This window comes from Pituophis catenifer, unplaced genomic scaffold (genome assembly GCF_029215685.1).
Source record: "Pituophis catenifer annectens isolate HBS135680 unplaced genomic scaffold, rPitCat1.0.hap2 SCAF_2, whole genome shotgun sequence".
Lineage (NCBI taxonomy): Eukaryota > Metazoa > Chordata > Lepidosauria > Squamata > Colubridae > Pituophis > Pituophis catenifer.
The window spans coordinates 106,121,273-106,141,995 of record NW_027256882.1 but is presented as its reverse complement, the minus strand read 5'-3'; the positions used below and the strand labels follow the sequence as shown (position 1 = coordinate 106,141,995).

General features: G+C 41.3%; 1 protein-coding gene across 2 annotated transcripts in view; it reads left to right on the top strand.

Moving 5' to 3' along the window:
- The window catches only part of FGF1 (fibroblast growth factor 1), a 49,913-nt gene extending 33,302 nt beyond the window's left edge, over positions 1-16,611 (top strand). For both annotated transcript variants that reach the window (XM_070933936.1, XM_070933935.1), the window contains 3 exons: positions 7,594-7,794; positions 15,132-15,235; positions 15,832-16,611. In XM_070933936.1, the coding sequence (XP_070790037.1) occupies positions 7,659-7,794; positions 15,132-15,235; positions 15,832-16,026 (435 nt within the window). In that variant the 5' untranslated portion in view covers positions 7,594-7,658 and the 3' untranslated portion in view covers positions 16,027-16,611. The remainder of the gene's footprint in view (positions 1-7,593; positions 7,795-15,131; positions 15,236-15,831) is intronic.
- The last annotated feature ends 4,112 nt before the right edge of the window (positions 16,612-20,723 follow it).

The window sequence follows — 20,723 nt, the reverse complement described above, 5'->3', positions numbered from 1 at the left end:
TCAGTCAGTGTGCACCATCTTGGAATAGGTACTAAAATTCAGGCAGAAAGACAAAAATAATGTGTATCTCACCAAGGCGAGCAATTTTGTGCATACTATGAAAGTCTTTTTTTTTTTCAGGCATAAAAATACAGGTAGTCCTCGACTTACAACCACAACTAAGTCCACATTTTCTCTTGTTAAGTGACATATTTGTTAAGTGAGTTTTGCCCTATTTTACGACCTTTCTTGCCACAGTTGTTAAGTGAATCACTACAGCTGTTAAATTAGTAAATATGGTTATTCAGTGAATCTGGCTTCCCCTCTGACTTTGCTTGTTAGAAGTTGGCAAAAACAGATCACATAATTCAGGACACTTCAGCCATAGTACCTCTGAGTTGATTGTCAAACGTCTGATTTTTGAGCATATGACCATGGGGATGCTGCAATGGTCGTAAGTGTGAAAAATGTTCATAAATCACTTGTTTTAGTGCTGTTGTAATTTTGAATGGTCACTAAATGAACTATTGTAAGTTGAGGACTACCTGTACAGTATGTCGGGGGAAAATGTACCTGTTCTGGCCTGTGGGCTAATGGTCCCTCCAGCAGCTGAATCAGATGAGAAGGAGGCATGGGAGTCAGGATCAGCATCGAGGCAACCTGAGAGCTCCGAGGGGGAAGAGGGAATGGAGCTGTCAGAGAGAGAGACAGAGGTGAAACCTGGGCCGCCCATCAGCCCTCAGATGGAAAGTCCACAGCCCCCAGGTCTGCAGGTGGCTGATGAGGAAGAGGAGGAACAGCTGGGTCCAGTGCCTCATGCACAGAAAGCAGAAAGCAGAGGAGGGCAGTGGGCCGATCCTTGGGATGGAAGAGCCACTTCTGCTAGTGAAGCCTCACCCTAGTTCTGGTGATAAAAGGCAGAGGGCGAATAGATGTGGCAGACAACAATTCATCTCCCAGCCAGACAGACTTGTTAGCCTGCTGTGAGAGAGAGACTTTTTGCCGGGGCTGCTGGTGCTCCTAATAAAGGAATCGGTGATTAAGTTCAGAGAGTTGGTCGTGTTTGGGGAGCTGGGTCAGAACAGTACCATGAGTTTCAGAGTTTTGGAAACAGCTGGTGTAATTAGATAAGAACTGAAACTTGCGCAACGTTACCAAGCAGAGAAGATAGGAAAAATATCTATTCCACTCAGCAATTGTTTTCCATTGCATTTTTCCAGGTACCATTTATGATTTAGTAAGGTCAATCATGGTTTATGACCCTGTTGAGATTCTTAGTCATCCAGGTCATGGTTGTCCCAACGGTGCTTTCTCAGGAGACAACTGGACTTTCTTGTTTTTTCTTTGAAGACGTTTCACTTCTCATCCAAGAAGCTTCTTCAGCTCTGACTGGAATGGAAGGATTTATATTCTTTGCAGAGAGCTGGTCATTTGCATCATTTTAAAGGGTCGTTGAAGCTCTTGGAGGTTTATCTGTGTCCTCAGGGTCACCTGAGTAACCCTCCAAGTGCTTCAACGACCCTCTAAAAGGATGCAAATGACCAGCTGTCGGCAATGAATATAAATCCTTCCATTCCTCCTCCAGTCAGAATTAAAGAAGCTTCTTGGATGAGAAGCAAAATGTCTTCAAAGAAAAAAACAAGAAAGTCCGATTGCCTCTTGAAAAAAAGCACCTTTGGGACAATCATGGTTTATGTAGATGTCCTTACAATGGCAAACTACTGAGATCCTGCGAAGCAAACCACAATCCTGCTTTTGAAAAAGTGAGAAAAAAATCAACTTTAATATGGATTTTGTACTTTTTAAGATGAAAATTGTTTGACATTTTAAATGTGTTCTTTTCTTAAGTGTACACTTATGAAGAACAACTGTTTTTTTGGACAGAACATATCTGAAAGTACATTTCAGCCAAACCAAATTCCATAAACTGCCCTATTTCTAATCTGCTCCATTAATCTGCAGTAATGGATTGCCTTGCACTATTATTCCAAGCCATTTTGTAGCCACAGAATGTTAATAATGTTTCTTCAACTAGGAACAAAAATAAATAAAATGAAGGACCATGCAAGACAAGCTTTCAAATATTTTTTTTAATATAATTGCATTTCTTAGGAAGCCTAATACTATTGGAATTCCTTTTTAAAAGATGATTGATTTGATTTGATTTGATTTGATTTGACTTGATTTTTTGATTTGATTTGATTTTTTGATTTGATTTGATTTTTTGATTTTATCTGATCTGATCTGATCTGATCTGATCTGATCTGATCTGATCTGATCTGATTTACATCCTACATTTCTTACTGGGTGGTAAATACAATACTGTCCTCATTTTTCCCCCAACATACTTGTGAGATAATCTAGGGTGACAGAAACTAACTGGCACAACCTTCCTGGAGGAAACGGATTATCTAGACCCGTAGCAATCGGATTTCAGGCGTGGACACAGCACGGAAGCGGCATTGGTCACCCTGGTGAATGATCTCTGGCGGGCCCGGGATGAGGGTTATTCCTCTATCCTGGTCCTACTTGACCTCTCAGCGGCTTTTGATACCATCGACCATGGTATCCTACTGTGACAACTCGGGGGGCTGGGGGTGGGGGGCACTGGTTCTCCTCCTCCCTCTCAGGCCATACGCAGTTTGTTTGTGCAGGGGGTCAGAGATCCTCCCCGAGGCCCCTCACCTGTGGGGTGCCTCAGGGGTCGGTTCTCTCACCCTTGCTCTTTAACATCTATATGAAGCTCTGGGTGAGATCATTCGCAGTTTCAGGATGAGATATCATCAGTATGCCTATGATACCCAGCTGTACATCTCCACCCCAGATCAATCCAGGGATGCCCTTTCTGTGATGTCTAAGTGCCTGGAGGCGGTGAGGGTCTGGATGGGTAGGAACAGGCTCAGACTCAACCCCTCCAAGACTGAGTGGCTGTGGATGCCGGCATCTCATGGTCTAGTACCCCATCACTCCAGATGGGGGGGGGAGTTGCTTACTCCCTCTGAAAAGGTTCGCAATCTTGGCATCCTCCTAGATTCGTGGCTGTCCTTGGTGGACCATCTGACGGCCGTGACAAGGGGGGCTTTTGCACAGGTTCGCCTGGTGCGCTAATTGCGCCCCTTCCTAGACAGGGATGCCCTATGTACAGTCACTCATGCTCTCGTTATCTCGCGTTTGGATTACTGCAATGCCCTCTACATGGGACTGCCCTTGTGGTGCACCCGGAGGCTCCAGCTGGTCCAGAATGTGGCCGCACGGGTTGTTACGGGAGCTTCCCGCTACTCCTGTGTTACACCACTCCTGCGCGAGCTGCACTGGTTACCGATGGTCCTTCGAATCAGCTTCAAAGTGTTGGTACTTACCTATAAAGCCCTCCATGGCATGGACCCGGGGTACTTGCAGGATCACCTCTTACGGGCCTCCCACTGCCCAGTGCATTCACATAGGACTGCCCTCCTCTGGGTGCCTTTGGCCAGACAATGTCGGCTGATGGTGCCCAGGATGAGGGCGTTCTCTGTGGGCACACCGACCCTCTGGAATGGGTTACCCACTGAGCTTCGGACGGCCCACGACCTCCTCTCTTTCTGCGGTGACCTGAAGACATGGTTTTTCCAACAAATTGCCTGATCTGCTGGGAGTCTTAGTTTTAACTTCTTGGGGATTGTAATTGGATTATTTTAGTATTAATTTTATTGTTCCGTTGTTTTATCTTTGTGAGCCACCCTGAGTCCTTCGGGAGAAGGGTGGCATATAAGTATGAATAAACTAAACTAAACTAAACTACTCAATGAGTTCCCATGGCTATAAGTGGATTTAAACCTTGATTTTTAAATCCTGGCTCTAAATTCAACATTCAATTAATCAGGGAGAGAAGCAACCTAGAACCAAGGATAAATTTCCTGACAGTTAGAACAATTAATCAGTGGGATGGCTTGCCTCCAGAAATTGTGGGTGCTTCAACTTGGAAAGTTTTTAAGAAGAGTTTGGAGAACAATTTGTCTGGTATAGTGTCTCCTGCCAGAGCAGGGAGTTGGAATAGAAGACCTCCATGGTCCCTTCCAACTTGTTATTCTGTTATTATAAGCACTACACTATACTGGTTCTCCTTCCAAGTAAATGCCCCTTAGTTCAATGCGACATGGTTCCAATAAACTTTGTTCTATAAGCTTACACATACCTGTGAAAGGAATTGGAACTGAAAGACGTCATCTGTCTATCCACCCACCCACCCAACCATCCATCCATCCATCCATCCATCCACCAAAACTGCAACAGGATCATTTGCCAATCTATGGGGGGGGGACTTAGGTAAACAGTGGCATAGAAGCCTGTAGACAAGTTCCAGATGAAGCTCTGAATAACTGAAGAATCATTTGGCAGAGTTGACAAGCCACAGCCCAACATTTGGATGAGTGAGATTACTAATCAACTAAGATCAGTGATTTTTTTGCAATTGATGTTACCCAAAATAACTTTGAAACACCTATGCGCTTATACTCTCATTTTTTCAAGTATTATTTATGAACTACAAGAAAAAATTACAGAATACTAAAATACACTTAAGAATGCATAATTAATCACCCCCAAAAATCTGATCTATATCCTTTCAAATAAATCCTTTAGGGAGGCCAATATACCCTAAATACGTTTTTTTATAAATCAGTTTTAATTTCAGATACATAGACATTTTTTAAAATGTGAATCCAGGATAGGGGCATTACTGGAGATTCTAGTTCTTTATGTTTGGAATGTGAACTTCATAGTATCCATGAATGTATATGTATATGTATATGTATATGTATATGAACATAAAATCTAGTTTTATTTCTGTCATGGATTCCATCATGTAAGAGAACATCTTGAGTGTCTGCTTGTGCTCTCATTCATGGCTTCTCCTTTTATAGCCATTCACCCTCCAAATACCTTTGATGCAGTGGTGAAATCCAAATTTTTTTACTATCGGTTCTGTGGGCATGGCTTGGTGAGCGTGGCAGCTTCTCCATTCCCACCCCACTCTGGGGCCAGCCAGAGGTGGTATTTGCCAGTTCTCCAAACTACTCAAAATTTCCACTATCAGTTCTCCAGAACCTGTCAGAACCTGCTGGATTTCACCCCTGCTTTGATGGGCATTGCAGCCTGGACAGCAAGAGATTGGGAGAAGCTGCTCTACGTATTTCCTTCCTTGTGTCTCACTTGTTTCATTTTTGCTGCAAAGATTCGGAAAGAAATTTTCACCATGGATGATGTTTCCTGCCCAAGCATTTTGAATAATTAAATGATTAGGCTTTCAACAAGACAAAAACAAGGGTTGTCATGTTGTCTTTGGTCTGTACTCTTGCTCCTTCTTGAGCGTGTGTGTGTGTGTTCACTTTCATTTCCATAAAACCCAAAACCTTATCAGAAAATACATTACAACAGCCAAGCCAAGAGTAGATCTATGTATGGAATACCAAAAACACAGGCCTAAAATCAGTGGTGGGATTCAAATAATTTAACAACCAGTTCTCTGCCCTAATGACCAGCTGGGTAGGCGTGACTTGGTGGTCATGTGACTATGGGCATGGCCAATTCAACTTCACTCACATTGATGGGCACTTCAACTTATCTGTTACAATGTAATAAGGGTTAAGCAGAGAGACAGTTTCTGTAAGCACGGCAATAAAGATTAGGCTAGAAACAACACCAGAATGTTTCCTTCCTGCCTTCCTTACACAATTAGCTCTGTAAAGTGGAAAAAAACAAAATAAGATTTCTTCCAACAACCGGTTCTCCGAACTGCTTAGAAAGTTAACAACCGGTTCTCCCGAATAGGTGCGAACTGGCTGAAACCCACCACTGCCTAAAATTAAGAAAACACTGCTCACATCGATCACAGTATAACAATGGGGGCAGGAGCTTGTATTCATTCAAGTATTCTGCTGGAGTCACAGGCCACTGACAAGCAAGGACAGATTCTGAAAATAGTGATGAATCTTAAAGGAGAAAATGGAACTTGCTAACTTATTTCCAAATGTACTACCTTGTTTTCCCAAAAATAAGACCCTGTCTTTTTTTTTTTTTTTTTTTTTTTGAACCCTGAAATAAGAGCTTGGCCTTATTGCCATACACTCAAAAGCCTGATTGGGCTTATTATCAGGGGATGTCTTATTTTGGGGAAAACAGGATAGCAAGCTCCTCCATTAAACCATTTCAGAAGAGCCCTTGGAGCATGGGGCCACTAAATACATCAAGACAGCACCCTAGTCTACCCCTCCTTATTTTAGCACTGGTAATATATAGATATAGATGTTGATGTAGAAATAAATATAGATAGATATACTGTAGATACTGTACAGATATAGATCCATACATTTATCCATATCTATCTGTTCCAAGGTTCAGCAGGATTTGTTCGGCAAGAACCAAGCTCCCACTGGCATCTGAAATTATCTGCAATCTGTAGGTGGTTGAAACAACATGTCTCACTTCTTGTTCTATATTTTTGCTACTCTGTTTATCTCAGCTTTGGGGTCAATTTTCAGAAAACAAATATGCTAATGGTTTGGTTTCTTAGGTGGCCTAGAGATTGCTGCTTCAATTAACTGTAATAGGGCAACATACCGGCATCAAACAGTTGCTGATAATACTGCCAGCATTATTTTGTGGTGCCGTATGAGGTGAATGGAAAACGTGACCTGAGGAAGTCCTCAGAGAAGTGAAAAGGATTTGCCCATTTGCTGTTACCCAAACCCACATTTTTCTTAACCACTCCCATGTCTGGTGTTTGCTTTGAAAAAGAGCCAATTGTTTAATACTTAATCAAAACAATAAGGAACAGTCTTCAGTTATACGTGTGTATGTGTGTGCATGTGTGTTCTGGATCCCTTTTTCCCTTGTTGGAACCTCCTCTAATTATAAATGCAGCTTCCTGTCATTTGACATGGGAAACAAATGAAAGATCTAAAACAGAGGTCTTCAAACTTGGCCGCTTTAAGACTTGTGGACTTCAACTCCCAGAATTCTCCAGCCAGCAAAGCAAAGCTGGCTGGAGAATTCTGGGAATTGAAGTCCACAAGTCTTAAAGCGACCAAGTTTGAAGACCTCTGATCTAAAACATCACATTTAACAGAAAACTATGCCAAAATCTTACTCTGGGTGCATATGTGCTATAATTCTGCCCATTCTACAGCATTTAGCTCTTCTTCAGAAGCCGCCAATTTCTGATTACAAACAATAAAAGTAATCCAGGAAATCTTAGGTCTTGCTTGCTTTCTTCTCTCTGCCTATTTTCTTTCTTGACAGAGATAGGGATTGAACTGGTACCTCATAAACATATGGCCCTTGCTTGCTTTTATCTTATTTGTTTTTATTTATTAAACACCGTTTTATTGATTTAATACTATGGCATACAGTAGGCATATTCAAAAAGGCTTTTCAAAGGTTGAGGGAACCAAAGATACAGCATACTGTCTTGCTCTGTATGTTGAATGACACTTTGGTGAGGTGGGTAATACCTAAAATAATGTCTATAAATAATGCTTGGAAACTTCTCTTCCCGCTTTGAACATACCATGACATGGAAGGTATCATTACTATTTTGTCTCCTTTTGGTGAAATCCTGCTAAATTTCTTTTTCAGGACTGAAGACCTGAGTCCAAGCAAGGAAAAGAGATGTCTAGAGGGAAATTACAACATTTCCTGCCATGACAGAAAAATTTGACCTGCCAATGGCAGATTACAACCAGCCCAAACTTCTTTATTGCAGCAATGGTGGTCAGTTCCTGAGGATCCTTCCAGATGGGAAAGTGGATGGCACAAGGGACAGGAATGACAACCACAGTAAGCAGCTTAATTGATCCAAATAGGAGAAAATATTATTCCGTGCTATTACAAAGCACTTACAACTGTTTACAAAGGCTGTTTCTAGATCTGGGCAGCTGTTGATCCAACAGTCATGAATCCCCTTTAATGTCTAACTGGGCCCTTAGTTATTTTTAACAGATGTATAATTTGGAGGGGGGAAAAGCTCTCCACAGTCTTAAACATAATGTTTGTCTGGATTACACTGTTGCACCCATGTTCATTTGGGCTAAATCCATTGACAGTTGCCTGTATGCCTTTAACCACATCTATTATTACAGTGAGAAACCACAAACATATTGAAAATAGTGCCATGCAGTGGGCAAAGGGTTGAAGAAATGGCACTCATGAGCTAAGCTGAATCACAGGCAGGGGATGCCAAATATCATTCAGTCTATACGGCTGAGAAAATCATGGGCTCAGCTCTAAAATCCTCTTTGACTTGGTCCATGAAGAACTGATTCTTTCCTCTGAGCCTATCTTCATACCTCAGTCACAGACATGCCCATCATATGTTCTGTATGAATGCATGCACGTGTAATGTGTATGTATATATAAAAATTATGCAATCGCAACATTTCTATCTAGATTTCAGGCACAAGAGCCCACCTTTTAGGAAATTTTACACCAGCAATTGTGGTACCACTAACCACTTCTCTAAAGAGGACTACAGGAAAATCGGACATGTTTCTGCTGTGGCAGCAAAAGCTATATACATGTCATATAAGTATTTAAAGCTTGTAGCTACTCTCCTTTACATATATTAAATCTTCTACTGACATTCCTTTCTTGATAATACCCTTTGTTTGAAGTGGCATCTTTGCACTAATTTAAAGTCTGTTGTCTTGCCAAGACAAAATGCCTTTTATGTCTGTTGGTGCAGGATGTATTCTCAGCTCCAATTCATTTTCCTGAGGGAGTAGAATCTACTGAAAAGCCTCTTCTGTGCCATAACAGCCTGGAAAGAGGAAATGAGAAGGCTAGAGAATCTGCAGGAGTCAATCTTTATTTCTTAGGACACAAACAATTTGGTCTATTGATCCGAAGCTATTGCTCTTTGTGCCACACTCAATAAAAATGCCCAGTTGACTGAGAAGCTGACAAAATGCAGTTTTAACCCTTCTTTTACATGTTATTAACTAAAGCATGAAGTTCGCTGATTTTTGCCACTGCAAAATCCTGTTTCAGATTTAATAATCTTCACAATGGACCACACTGGCCAAATATTTCTGTAGTAACAAGAAAGGTACAAAGCAAAATTGTAACCCATCAATCAGGCTCCCATCCAGTCAGATGCCTGAGATTTATCCCCTATCAGGATAGGAAGTAGACGAGACAAGGCAGAGAGTGAAACCCTCTCCCTCCTTTGGGATTTTTTCCCCCTTTTATTTTGTCTTGGTTTTTTTTTTGTGCCTTTGAATTAATCTTGACTCCTGGTGATTGCCTGGACAACCCCTGTCATTTTCTTTGCAAGATTCTGAACTAATTTGCCATCCCCTGCTTCTTCTTAGGACTGAGAGATAATGAGTGGCCCAAGATCATCCAGCTGACATCATGCCTAAAGTGGGACTTTAGCTGGGAGATATTATTATTCTGGTTGATTGCAAAGTCAGTCAGATGTTTAGGCTGGGTTTGGGATTTTGGTCCACTTACCTAGTCCTTCCAAAGGACAAGGGATAGGTAGATATTGTTGTTTAATAATATTAAAGATATTGCTACAGGATATATCATTATGGTTCATTGCACAATCAGCCAGATGCTCGGACTGGATTTGGTATGTGTACCGATCAAGTGGCTGATGTGGATATTTGATGGTATTATCATTTTGGTTCATCGCACAGTCAGACAGATGTTCAGACTGGATTTGGCTGGATTCCACCTATTGAGTCCTTCCTAAGGACCTAAAATAGGCAGATGCGGCTGTATTAAAGGTATCATCACAGGATGTAATTATTAGGGTTATTATTGGTATGCAGATGGTCCCAGATTTAGTGCTACCTAACACAATAGCTGCATTTAGCTGACTTTATTTGATCTGAAAATTAAGCAGATCAAACTTGGTCAGTGACTGTTCTGCCCCAGCTCCGGATTTCCGAAAATATTGACACACACCAACGGTCCTTATCAAATTTATTAAGTAACAAGAATTGAGTAATAAGGTTGACCCAGCCTTCCATCCTTTCTAAGGTAGGTGAAATGAGGACCCAGTTGTGGGGGCAATAAGCTGACTTTGTATAAATATATACAAAAGGATGAAGGCTATTGCTGAGCACATTGTAAGCCGCCCTGAGTCTTTGGAGAAGGGCGGCATATAAATCAAATTTAAAAAAAAAAAAAAACCAAAGTCCGGCAAAGGTTGGCAACCAGCCCAGAAAACAAAATACAATAAGACTGTTCCAAAAATGCCCTGATGATAATTACAAGTTGTTTCCAGCAAGAAACTTACTAACCGTGTATGACTTAAATAGGCTAAGGGAGTGGCCAATTATCCTGAAGCCTTACTCTTGAGGAGACCTCGTCCTCCTGAGTAGCCACTCCTGCCTTTTGGCAGCCATGCGTGCTCGAGCATTGAGAAGAGGCTCTTCCACTTCGCTATCTCCACTTGAAGGAGCCTCTGGAGGTTCTGAAGGCCCTGGCTGAGGCTCTGCCTCTGGCACCACATCCTCTTCAGACTCCTCGCTGTCCGACGTGAGCGTCGGTGACACCACACCAGCCTCCTCGTCGTCGGGATCAGCCACGATCTGCACAGGCCACTGGCAGGCCACAGTGATTGAGTGGGAGACTCTCGGGTAATCCCAAGATTCTAGCCCAAACTATTAACTTAAAAGAGAAATCCTAAAATGGCAAATGACTTCTGTATCATAGCAAAGGAAGCTACATGGTTGAAGCGCTAGATCATCAACAACTGAGCTTCACTCAAGGGAGATGAGCTTTACTTGTTTAAAAAAAATAGAGTTCAATTATTCCATGTTTCTATTATTCAACAGATTTTTATGTGGTAAGAAAGAAAAATATGGAATCAGTGCGAAAACATGGGTGGGTAACAAGTGAAAGTTGCCAACATAAATCTGAATCAGATCAGGATGTGTAGTGACTGTACAACTAACATCTCATCTAGAAGGGCCCTATCTCCGCTAATATCTATTCAGTGGTAGTGCAACGTAGAAAAGTGGCCTTTGGCCTCTGATAGGAAGCAAGTTTCCCCATGCTATCAGTTAATCTGCCTTTCTCTTTCTTTATGCTTTTACAGGTTTACAAATTGGCTGTTTTCTTTATGAACTGCATGACTCTGTAGTATACCTGCATGATTTATCTATGTCTTCTTCAGCATTTCTCTTTTTCTGCATTTCTAATATATTAATCATATGTATACTATGAGAACCTTGAAATATTTGATGCTGGGATGAAATTTCTTGTCAGTGAAAACTGAGTAGCATGATGGCAGAAGATGAAAGAATAATAAGCTGAGCTTTATTGCTACTATTTGTACTACATCTAGATTGGCAGTGTTTGATCAGCACACACACAAGCACAACAACTTGGGTTCTCAGTAGGGTCTTCTGTACTTCAGTTTATATATTGTGCATTGCTGAGATTAACTGGAATCCAGCTGGATTCCTTGGTGCAGGATGTGCACCAAGTCAAATGGAGTCAAATGCACAGGCCAATTCTAAGAAAAGCACTTATTTTAAAAAAAGAAAAGCCACAAGAACACTTGGTTTTCCGCCCCTGCCCCAGCTCTGCTCTCTCTTCTTTTCTGAAGTCAGTTTATGGTTGAGGTTTATTAGAAATAGCATTTACATACTCATGCTTGCACCCTCAACACTGGTCTGAATGAAGATGATCTCATCCTGAATAAACACAGCAAAGGACAGGCAGGAAGTCGCTAATGTAGAGTAAACTGGCATATTGCCTTTCTGAAATCTTGTTCAAGTGATAGAGGTAGGAAAGCAAACAAGGTAGAGACTCTGTAAAAGCACAAGTGTGCTTCCAGTTTTCAAGAACAAGCACAAGACAAAATGCCACATGCTGTGAAATCACTTATCAGGAATCCGTGCCCAAAGAGGCAGCCTAATCCCCAGTGCTACATAGGTTAAATGGGACTCACCTTTTAGAAATTTTGGCTAAGTATCCTCATGTCTTGACTGTCCCCTCTGGATCTCCCCTACAGGGATCTGGACTTGCTGATATCCTGTGGTCACTCTAGGATCTAAAAATGTATATAACAAATTCTTCATGTCTCATAGAGTTGGTTTCTTAAAAATCAGCCATTTCCATCCATGCTGTAGGCCTTTTCCCACTCACTAAAATGTCATGCATGGAAAGTGTAATGCGGCTAAAATATAACACAAGCTTTTGCCAGCACTTTGAATTTCAACATTAGGTTCCAGCAGTAGCCTCGTCAAAACACTTACGATAAAGTGCTTAGATATAAAGTGTAAATCAAAACCATATCTCTCTTCTAGAAAGCAGTTCTTCAACCTGGTTTCATCCAATTGTATGGAGCTTTAACTCTCAGAACTCCAGGGGTAGTATGATCATGGACACCATGTTGGCCTATTCCTATGGCCCTTATTCTTCTAGGTGTCAATGATTCATTATCTTGATTGTCCAATAACCAGCTTTCCAAAGCAGTCTACCGGCTTTGTAACTTCTCTTCAAGCAAAACCAAGTAATAGGAGCAATACCTAGCATCTAGGCTTGGGTGAAATAGTTTCCCATGTAACTAGAGAAAACTTCCACAAGAAAAAGAAGTAGCACAGCCATGATGACAAATGCCAAAAATGCACAGAAAGCCACTTCAAGTTTCCAACCCAAAAAAGAGATCTACCTTGAAGCCATTATGCCATTGCAGAATGCATGTGTGAATCAGTCCCATAAATGGACGCACCAGATAAGAAAAGAAACTAATTTCATGGCAACAGAAGGGAAGATGTTTAGATCAGCAACTGCACATCCATCAGCTAGACAGGAGTTATGAGAATGAGAGAAAAACTACTTGTATAAATGCTTGGCAGCAGTGGTGGAATCCAATTTTTTTTACTACCGGTTCTGTGGGCATGGCTTGGTGGGCATAGCAGGGGAAGGATACAGCTAAATCTCCATCCCTCCCCACTCCTGGGGGAAGGATATTGCAAAATCTCCATTCCCATCCCACTCTGGGGACAGCGTGGTATTTGCCAGTGGTATTTGCCCGTTCTCTGAACTACTCAAAATTTCCACTGCCAATTCTCCAGAACCAGTCAGAACCTCCTCGACTTCACCCCTGCTTGGCAGGTTTAATAGAGGAAGTCTCTCATCGTCTCCATGCTCATCAAGGATAGAAGCCCCAGCAACACATGTTTAAATACTATGAAATAGAGAGAGGCAATGAATTATAGTAGGTAGGAGCCTTCTGGAGAAGAGGTCTCCAACCTTGACAAAGCTGGCTGGGGAATTCTAGGAGTTGAAGTCCTCCAGGCTTAAAGTTGCCAAGGTTAGAGACCCCTGTTCTGGAGTATTACATCCAGTCCCCTGGTCTAGGGGAAATGGAATAAAAAGAAAGTCAGGCTGGCAGCCTGTGTGTGTGTGTGTTTATGTCTGTGTGTCTAGGTGTCTGTGTTTGTGTGTGTGTAGATGTGGATGCTATCTTGACTTTTTCCTTTACCCCCAACCCCATAGACACCGTCGCACTGGTCAGGACAGGTATCCAAATTAAAGCCTCCTTAAAAGATCAAGAGTTTCTGTTTGAATGTAAGGCCATTCTTTCAAGTCTTCCCTCTGCAACCATAGAGAAATTTTCCAGTATGGTATTTTTTTCAGACGTATAAGACGACTTTTTTATGGAGCTTTCCATTCCCCCAGTCTTTTTTTTTTTTTTTTAAATATGTACATCACACATACCTGCATTTCAGACCAGGCTTCAGGCTTTTTTGAAGCTGCCCAAAATAGGCCCAACTTCAGCATGAAAGGTACAACTTGATGCTCTAGGATTGCATGCTACTCTAAAAAGATTTTTTTTTTCAAAAAGGAGTGAACCCCCAGAGTTCCTTCAAGTGTAACCAAGGAATTTTAGTGCTCCAAGTGACAGAAGAAGAACATTATTAACCTGGGAAGTAAGGATATTAACTGGATTTATTTTATTTTTTTAAAAAAGTCCTACATTAACATTACTTTTGTTTGTTCCTGCCCACTTTTTGGGTCTGTGCTTTTCTATGACTGAGAAAATCCAAACCCCTAAGTTTGAAGAGCTTGCTTTTGTTGTCATAAAATCGTAAGAAAAATCCTGCTGCCTGTTAATTCAGCCTTTGGTTTTCGAAAATGGCCGGATATTCTGGGTATTCGCAAACCAGGAGCACACACACATAAAGGCATTCTGTTTTCATAGCTGTTGGGTGATGACAGCCTTTGAATTTGTTAATATTTCCTAACAACCACCTGATTTAGTGTTCAGTTCTGGTTTTTTACGTATGAATTTATTTCTTCTACTTCTCTTTCTAACCTGAAGCTCCCAGAAGTTCTGGCTAATATTTTCCATAGCTGGGAATTCCGGAAACAGTACTGTAATTCAACACATTTTTAAAAAATTCCAATTTGGGGAAAGATTCCTGAACACATCAGGGAGGGAAGCAGGCAGGCAGGAAGGCAGGAAAGCAGGAGGTAAGAAGGAAGGAAGGAAGGAAGGAAGGAAGGAAGGAAGGAAGGAAGGAAGGAAGGAAGGAAGGGCTGATTAGGGGTAAAAAAAAACCCATTAGGTATCACTCTTGAATTATAATTTTCTCTCTTTTCTCCTGGAAATAGTTTCAAGCCAACACATTCTTTTAAAAAATGTATGTTTGCTAACTAATGCTAGAAATGAATTTATTGTAAATGAGTTATTAAACTTGGACATCCTGATGAAAAAATATTTACAGAGGAAACTCTTTAAACGGTTATGTGCCAGTGGAATAACCCTAGTTACAGAGTACACTTCTTGGTACAGACTGTGTAAATAAACTTGGGTAGTGCCCTTACTTTCCACAGCCCATTAAGCTAATGCAATTATATTTGTATAGAGCTAGGAAGGGATTCAGAAAAGCCTTGGTTCTGTCTTCGGAAACCGGGCTTGGCAGGTTGAGGTCCCTGATCTGCATGAGGTTCTCAATCCTTCCTTTGGCAAGTCAATTAGGCTAAACCATGCCCGACACACACATTTTCATGCAATCAGAAGTTCCTAGGATAACACCATTATATTATCAGTCTTGGCAATTAACTTAGTCCACACTGCACAGCTTCAACAATAGTTATGTATTAACAGTGACTCATAATCCCTCCTTTTTTTTTCTTTCAAACTATAGTTCAGTTACTGCTCAGCACAGAATATTTTGGTGCGGTGTACATAAAGGGCATTGGATCTGGATTGTACTTGGCTATGGATATCAATGGACGCTTACATGGCTCGGTAAGTATAAAGTTTCCATGATAGAAGCTTTGAGGCTAGCAAAGATCTTGTAGCTTGGATAGCTTGGAATCAAAAATCATTCACACATGCACAATTAAATGTCACTTGTTTTTGCTGCTGAGTGGATGTTTTTTGGCCAATCTTTATTTCTGGAAAAAGAAAGAGAAATATTTGAAAACAACATTCTGAAACATTTTAGAAAGTGGCAGTGTTCCTCCAGATAAGATGAAACCATTAGAAGGAACTGAGACATATTTAAATCTAAATGAAATAAGGCCCATCCAATAATCGGGTTTGCTAGCTTTTGCTGGTCTATGTAATAAAAAAGAATTGAGGGGAAGACTTGCTATCAGCCTTGCAAGATAAATGGAAAGTACCTCGCTAAGCAGCAAGGATCTGGAGCAAAAGGGTTAATTTTATCACCTGCCAAAAGGCAGCAGATACTCAGACTTTCCCACCTAGTTCTAAAGTTGGACCAGAAAGAGTCCAACTCTTCCACAATCCAAACACAATCACGATGGTCCTTCAATGCCATAAATGGTTTTGGTCATTGTATTTGCTTCCCTTCTGAATGCTCCCAAACTCTTTTTCTTTAGCAGTTGCCAACAGCAGAGTGTGTGTTCCTGGAGAAATTGGAAGAAAACAATTACAATACTTACAAGTCAAAGATGCACGCAGATAAGAACTGGTATGTTGCCTTGAAGAAGAATGGAAACAGCAAATTGGGACCGAAGACTAATTATGGCCAGAACGCAATTCTTTTCCTTCCTCTGCCAGTGTCACCTGATTAGATTGCTTCTGCTCCTCCCCTCCGTTAGAAAAGTTGTCCTGTAAAATTAAGCAGCCAGTGAACATTCCCTTTTGTCCCCTTTGATTCTCTCTCATACTAGAAACAAACAAAAAGATGGACCACAAAGTACTTAAGATGGAAAATATATACTGCATCTCTAAAATGTCCATTCAGCCTCAACAATTCCATTGGCATACCATAGCATTACGTACAAAATGAATCTGTTAACATGGCTAGAAAAGCATTTATCTTAGTGAATCGTCCCATAGCCACAGACAGCCTATAATAGAGCTTCCCACTTTGAAAGCGCATATTCACAAGCCCCATTTCAAGGTTATAGAAGACAGCTTTTAAGAATACTTGTGCATCACACTGAAGCAAAATACTTAAACTATACAACCATTTAAAACCAACAGACTGTGTGCCAAGGGCAAAGAAACATATATATATATATTTCATTATATATATGATTTAATATTCATAATTATGAATATAATTTCCCACTCCCAAACTGTTTAAATCACACAAGCTTATTACGACAAAACTGAAAATTATACAAGTCTATCAGACTGAAATCTAGAGTCTTTACATGTTTAACTGTGTGCCTATATCTCATTAGACTTAGAAGTTTGGGTCCCGGCATTAGTTTCCCTGTATTGATGTGAGGTTTTCCAGTATAGCCAGTTGTTTCTCACCAAGCCAGGAAACTGGTAGATACAAATCCCACTGGCCGTATATAGGTAGTCCTCGAGTTACGACCACAATTGAGTCCAAAATTTATGTTGCTAAGTGAAAAATTTGTTAAGTGAGTTTGCCCCATTTTATGACTTTTCTTGCCACAGATGTTAAGTGAATTGTTGCGTTTATTAAATTAGTAACATGTTAAGTGAATCTGGATTCCCCACTGACTTTGCTTCTCAGAAGGTCACAAGAGGTGATCCCGTGACCCTGGGACACTGAACCACTGCCACGCATCTGAATTTTGATCATTGACCATGGGGTGCTGCAATGGTCATAAGTGTGAAAAATGGTCATAACTTTTTTCAGCGACGTTGTAATTTTGAACGGTCACTAAATGAACTGTTGTAAGTTGAGGACTATCTGTAAACCATGGGAACACTGCCTCTGATTAAAAGCCTGATGATAACATTGTTACAGTATGTAGCTAGAGCAGTGATGGCTAACCTTTTTGCCATCATGTGCCAGGAGGGGGGGGGCGGGGAGGTTCGTGCGTCTCTAGGTGTCTCAGGAGGCTGGAGACAGCAAAAAAACATCACTTCCTGTCCCACCGGGCGTTGGGAAATGGGCCATTTCAGGCCTCCAGAGGGCCTCCGAGGGGGTGGGGAAGGCTGTTTTCACCCTCCCCAGATGCATAGAGAGGATCTGGAGCCAGGTGAGAAAGAAAAACAGGTCTTCCCCACCCCCACCCCCCCAGGCCCTCCAGAGGCAGGAAACAGGCTGTTTTCTTCCTGCCCATAAGGCCCGAAAATCAGTTGGCTGGCGCGCACATGCGCACCAGAGCTGAGCTGGCATGCCCACTGACACGGCTACATGTGCCATAGGTTCGCCATCACAGAGTTAGAGTAATTGGCTAACTTTTTCCATGTGAGATTTATTGATTTATATTGATTTATATTGATTTCAAAAATGCTCTACTCCAGGTGACATAATAAAAGCAGAACAATAAAAGGGAATCAGATGATATGCATTCAGATAGATTGAATACAAAAGAATAATATTGTATAGGTAAAAGAGTAAAATTGTATTTGTACCCAAATATTACAGTGGTTCACCCAGGACTTTGCCCCAAAGCTTGGGAAAATAGCCCCATATAACATAATCAGTGTCGGAGCCATATGGGTCTCTGGGGGAAAATGATTCCAAAGGCTTCTCTCTGTTTAACAGAAGAGACTTGTAACAGAAGTGCACAAACTCTGCCAGATTTCATCCAATGGGCAAAAACGAGATATGCGTGAACCTTATTAATATCCAGATCAGCGGTATCATATGGGTCCATGGGTTCATTTCCATGAAATGTCTGTGGCTTTGAAAGAATAAACCAGTGAGAGTAATTATACTACGGTTATAAAGATAATGCATATATTACATATACAACAGCCCCTCCAATGGAAGATAGGAGAGCAAAAGTTAGGAAAGGAACATTGGAGAATCAAATGGAAATTATTATAGGCTTCTACCATCCTGTATATAATTCAATATATATATATATATATACATTGTTAATTGCTGCATTGTCCTGTGCTTGAAGATAATGTTTGCAAGAAAGTGCTGAAGTGCCCAATAAACTGCAAGTGACAACAGCATGCTCCTCCTTCGATAAAGAGGGCCCACTCGTTCATGGTCCTGGATTATGTTAGACTACTTGCATAGAGCTCTGCTTTCTTGGGTTGTATTGGTTTGTGCACTGTGCTTCTGTAACTAAAGAAAATTTACAACTTAAATATTTGCCTGTTTTATTCCAATCTAGCCACTCAGGAGCCATATAAGTAGAACAAACAGGAATAGGAAGGGGATATGGCCATGGAACATTTTGTTAGCAATGAGCTGCCTGTTCCAAGTCTGGCACTGCAAGTCCATGAATACCTACATCCTCTTTCCTAACTGAATTCCCAAATCAATTTTCTGTAAAACATAATTTACCCAAAATTGAAAAATTCGTTGTGTTGATTGTGGGCAGAGATAGGATCTGAAGATAGCATTGCAGAGGGCCATAAATAACCCACATAGCCTGTCAGAACATAAGATCTCTTTATTAGACTTTAGAGGCCAAATGAAGTGCTGGATTACATGATCAGGTATATTGCCCAATTTAACATCTCATATTCTGTCTATGAAGAGGCAAAGCCTGGGTGACTCTCAGTCACTTCCCTTTGATGTCAACAGAACTGTTCATCAAATCGTAGGGAAATTCTCCTAGCATCCAACAGAAATTATCGTGAACCATCATGATAGGTGTCTGTAGTGATCCATTAGAATGAGCTTGAAAGATCAGACCAGATTAGATCAGGTCACCCAGGAAGAAACAACAGTAAAATACTTTTAATATTGTTGCCAAGAAAACGGCAGATATGCCCCTGTAGCACAAAAGTCCATCTCAGCTCAAGAAAATATTTCCCTGTTTTAAATGTGCACTGAATTATAACCCAAGTTTATACATTTCTCAATATCGCTGTGCATCTCAGTAGTGGAAAAGTGTTGTTTGCTTGACATTCTTGTTTCTGTGGACTTATAAATACTTGCACAAAATACTATAACATAAATGCAATGCCATCCACAGGAGCTCACTGTTTTTGTCAAAAAGGGGGAGCGCATAATGAAAGGGAAATTAAAGCATATTGGTTAACTTTTGATCCAGGCAAGCTTAGATTTCTGAGCAGGAAATCTGCAGTCAGACATAAAGGATCTTAGAAATTAGCCAGCTTGAGGGCAACAAGCATAAGCAGTTATTTGAAAATGCCTTTTGCAAGCTCTGAATTTTTTTTTATTTTTGATCTTTATTCCAATCCAAGTACAATAGCAATTTGGGGAAGGACGAATCTCCAGCAAATTCAGCAAGTTTTAGCAATTGATACATTGGTAAAATAGCTTCCAATCATAATCTCATAGATTTGTTCTATTTGTGATCTTCTTCACTCCTTTCAGGCTTTATCCTGTCTATGATCCAACTTACCTCATTCATTCTTCTGCAACCATATAACAAAGGAAAATGCCAACCAAATTAAGATCACATCATCTCTCACTAGCTAACTACCCATGTTTCCCCGAAAATAAGACCGGGTCTTATTTTCTTTTGGACTCCAAAGTAAGCACTAGGACTTATTTTCAGGGGGTGTCTTCCCCCCATGTATGGGAGGCCACTTCTGCTTGCTTGTGGCAGGGCAGGAGGCTGCACGGTGTGCCAGTGCCACTGCCATGAGGTGAGGTTGGAACTGCCCCATGCAGTTCTAACCCCAGGGCCCCCAGCCAGGCTACCCACACCCCAACATCTGCCTCACCTCATGATGGCAACTCTAGTACCCATATCCAGCAGGACCCTGCGTGGCTGCTGGCCCACTTCTTCTGCTTGCAACAGAACAAGATGCCGAGCAACATGCCACGGCCATGAGGCAAGGCAGGTGTCAGGCATGGGTAGCCTGGCTGTGGGGGCCCTGAGGTAAACTGCTGCGGGGTGCACTGGGCAACTCCAACCCCCCCCCCCACTTCACCTCATGACTGCGGCACCGCAAGCAACCAGATGGAATGTGCAGCCGGCCAGCTGTGCAGGCTCTTAAGTAGAGCTTATTTGGGGGGGTAGGGCTTATATTAGGCACATGTGTGAAAACATGCTAGGTCTTATTTTGGGGATAGGTCTTATTTTCAGAGAAATAGTGTATATGGCATCCTATTAAAGCCATCGGGTTTTTTTTTTCCTTTGTTGATATGGATACATTGCACTGTTGCATATTGTTTGATAAGGCCAATGTTGAACTCTATCAAGATCCTTTTGAACAAAACCAATATTCTGAGGAGACAAAATGTTACCCCCACCCCCACTTCTATCTCCTCTTCTTGGTTAATTATAAAAATGTCAAAGAGTACTAAGTCCCATGCTGAGATACCCCACTTCATACCTCCTTTTATAGATCTGTTAGATTCTATGCTTTGGGTTCAGTAGTTCGACCAGATGTCAATCATTCT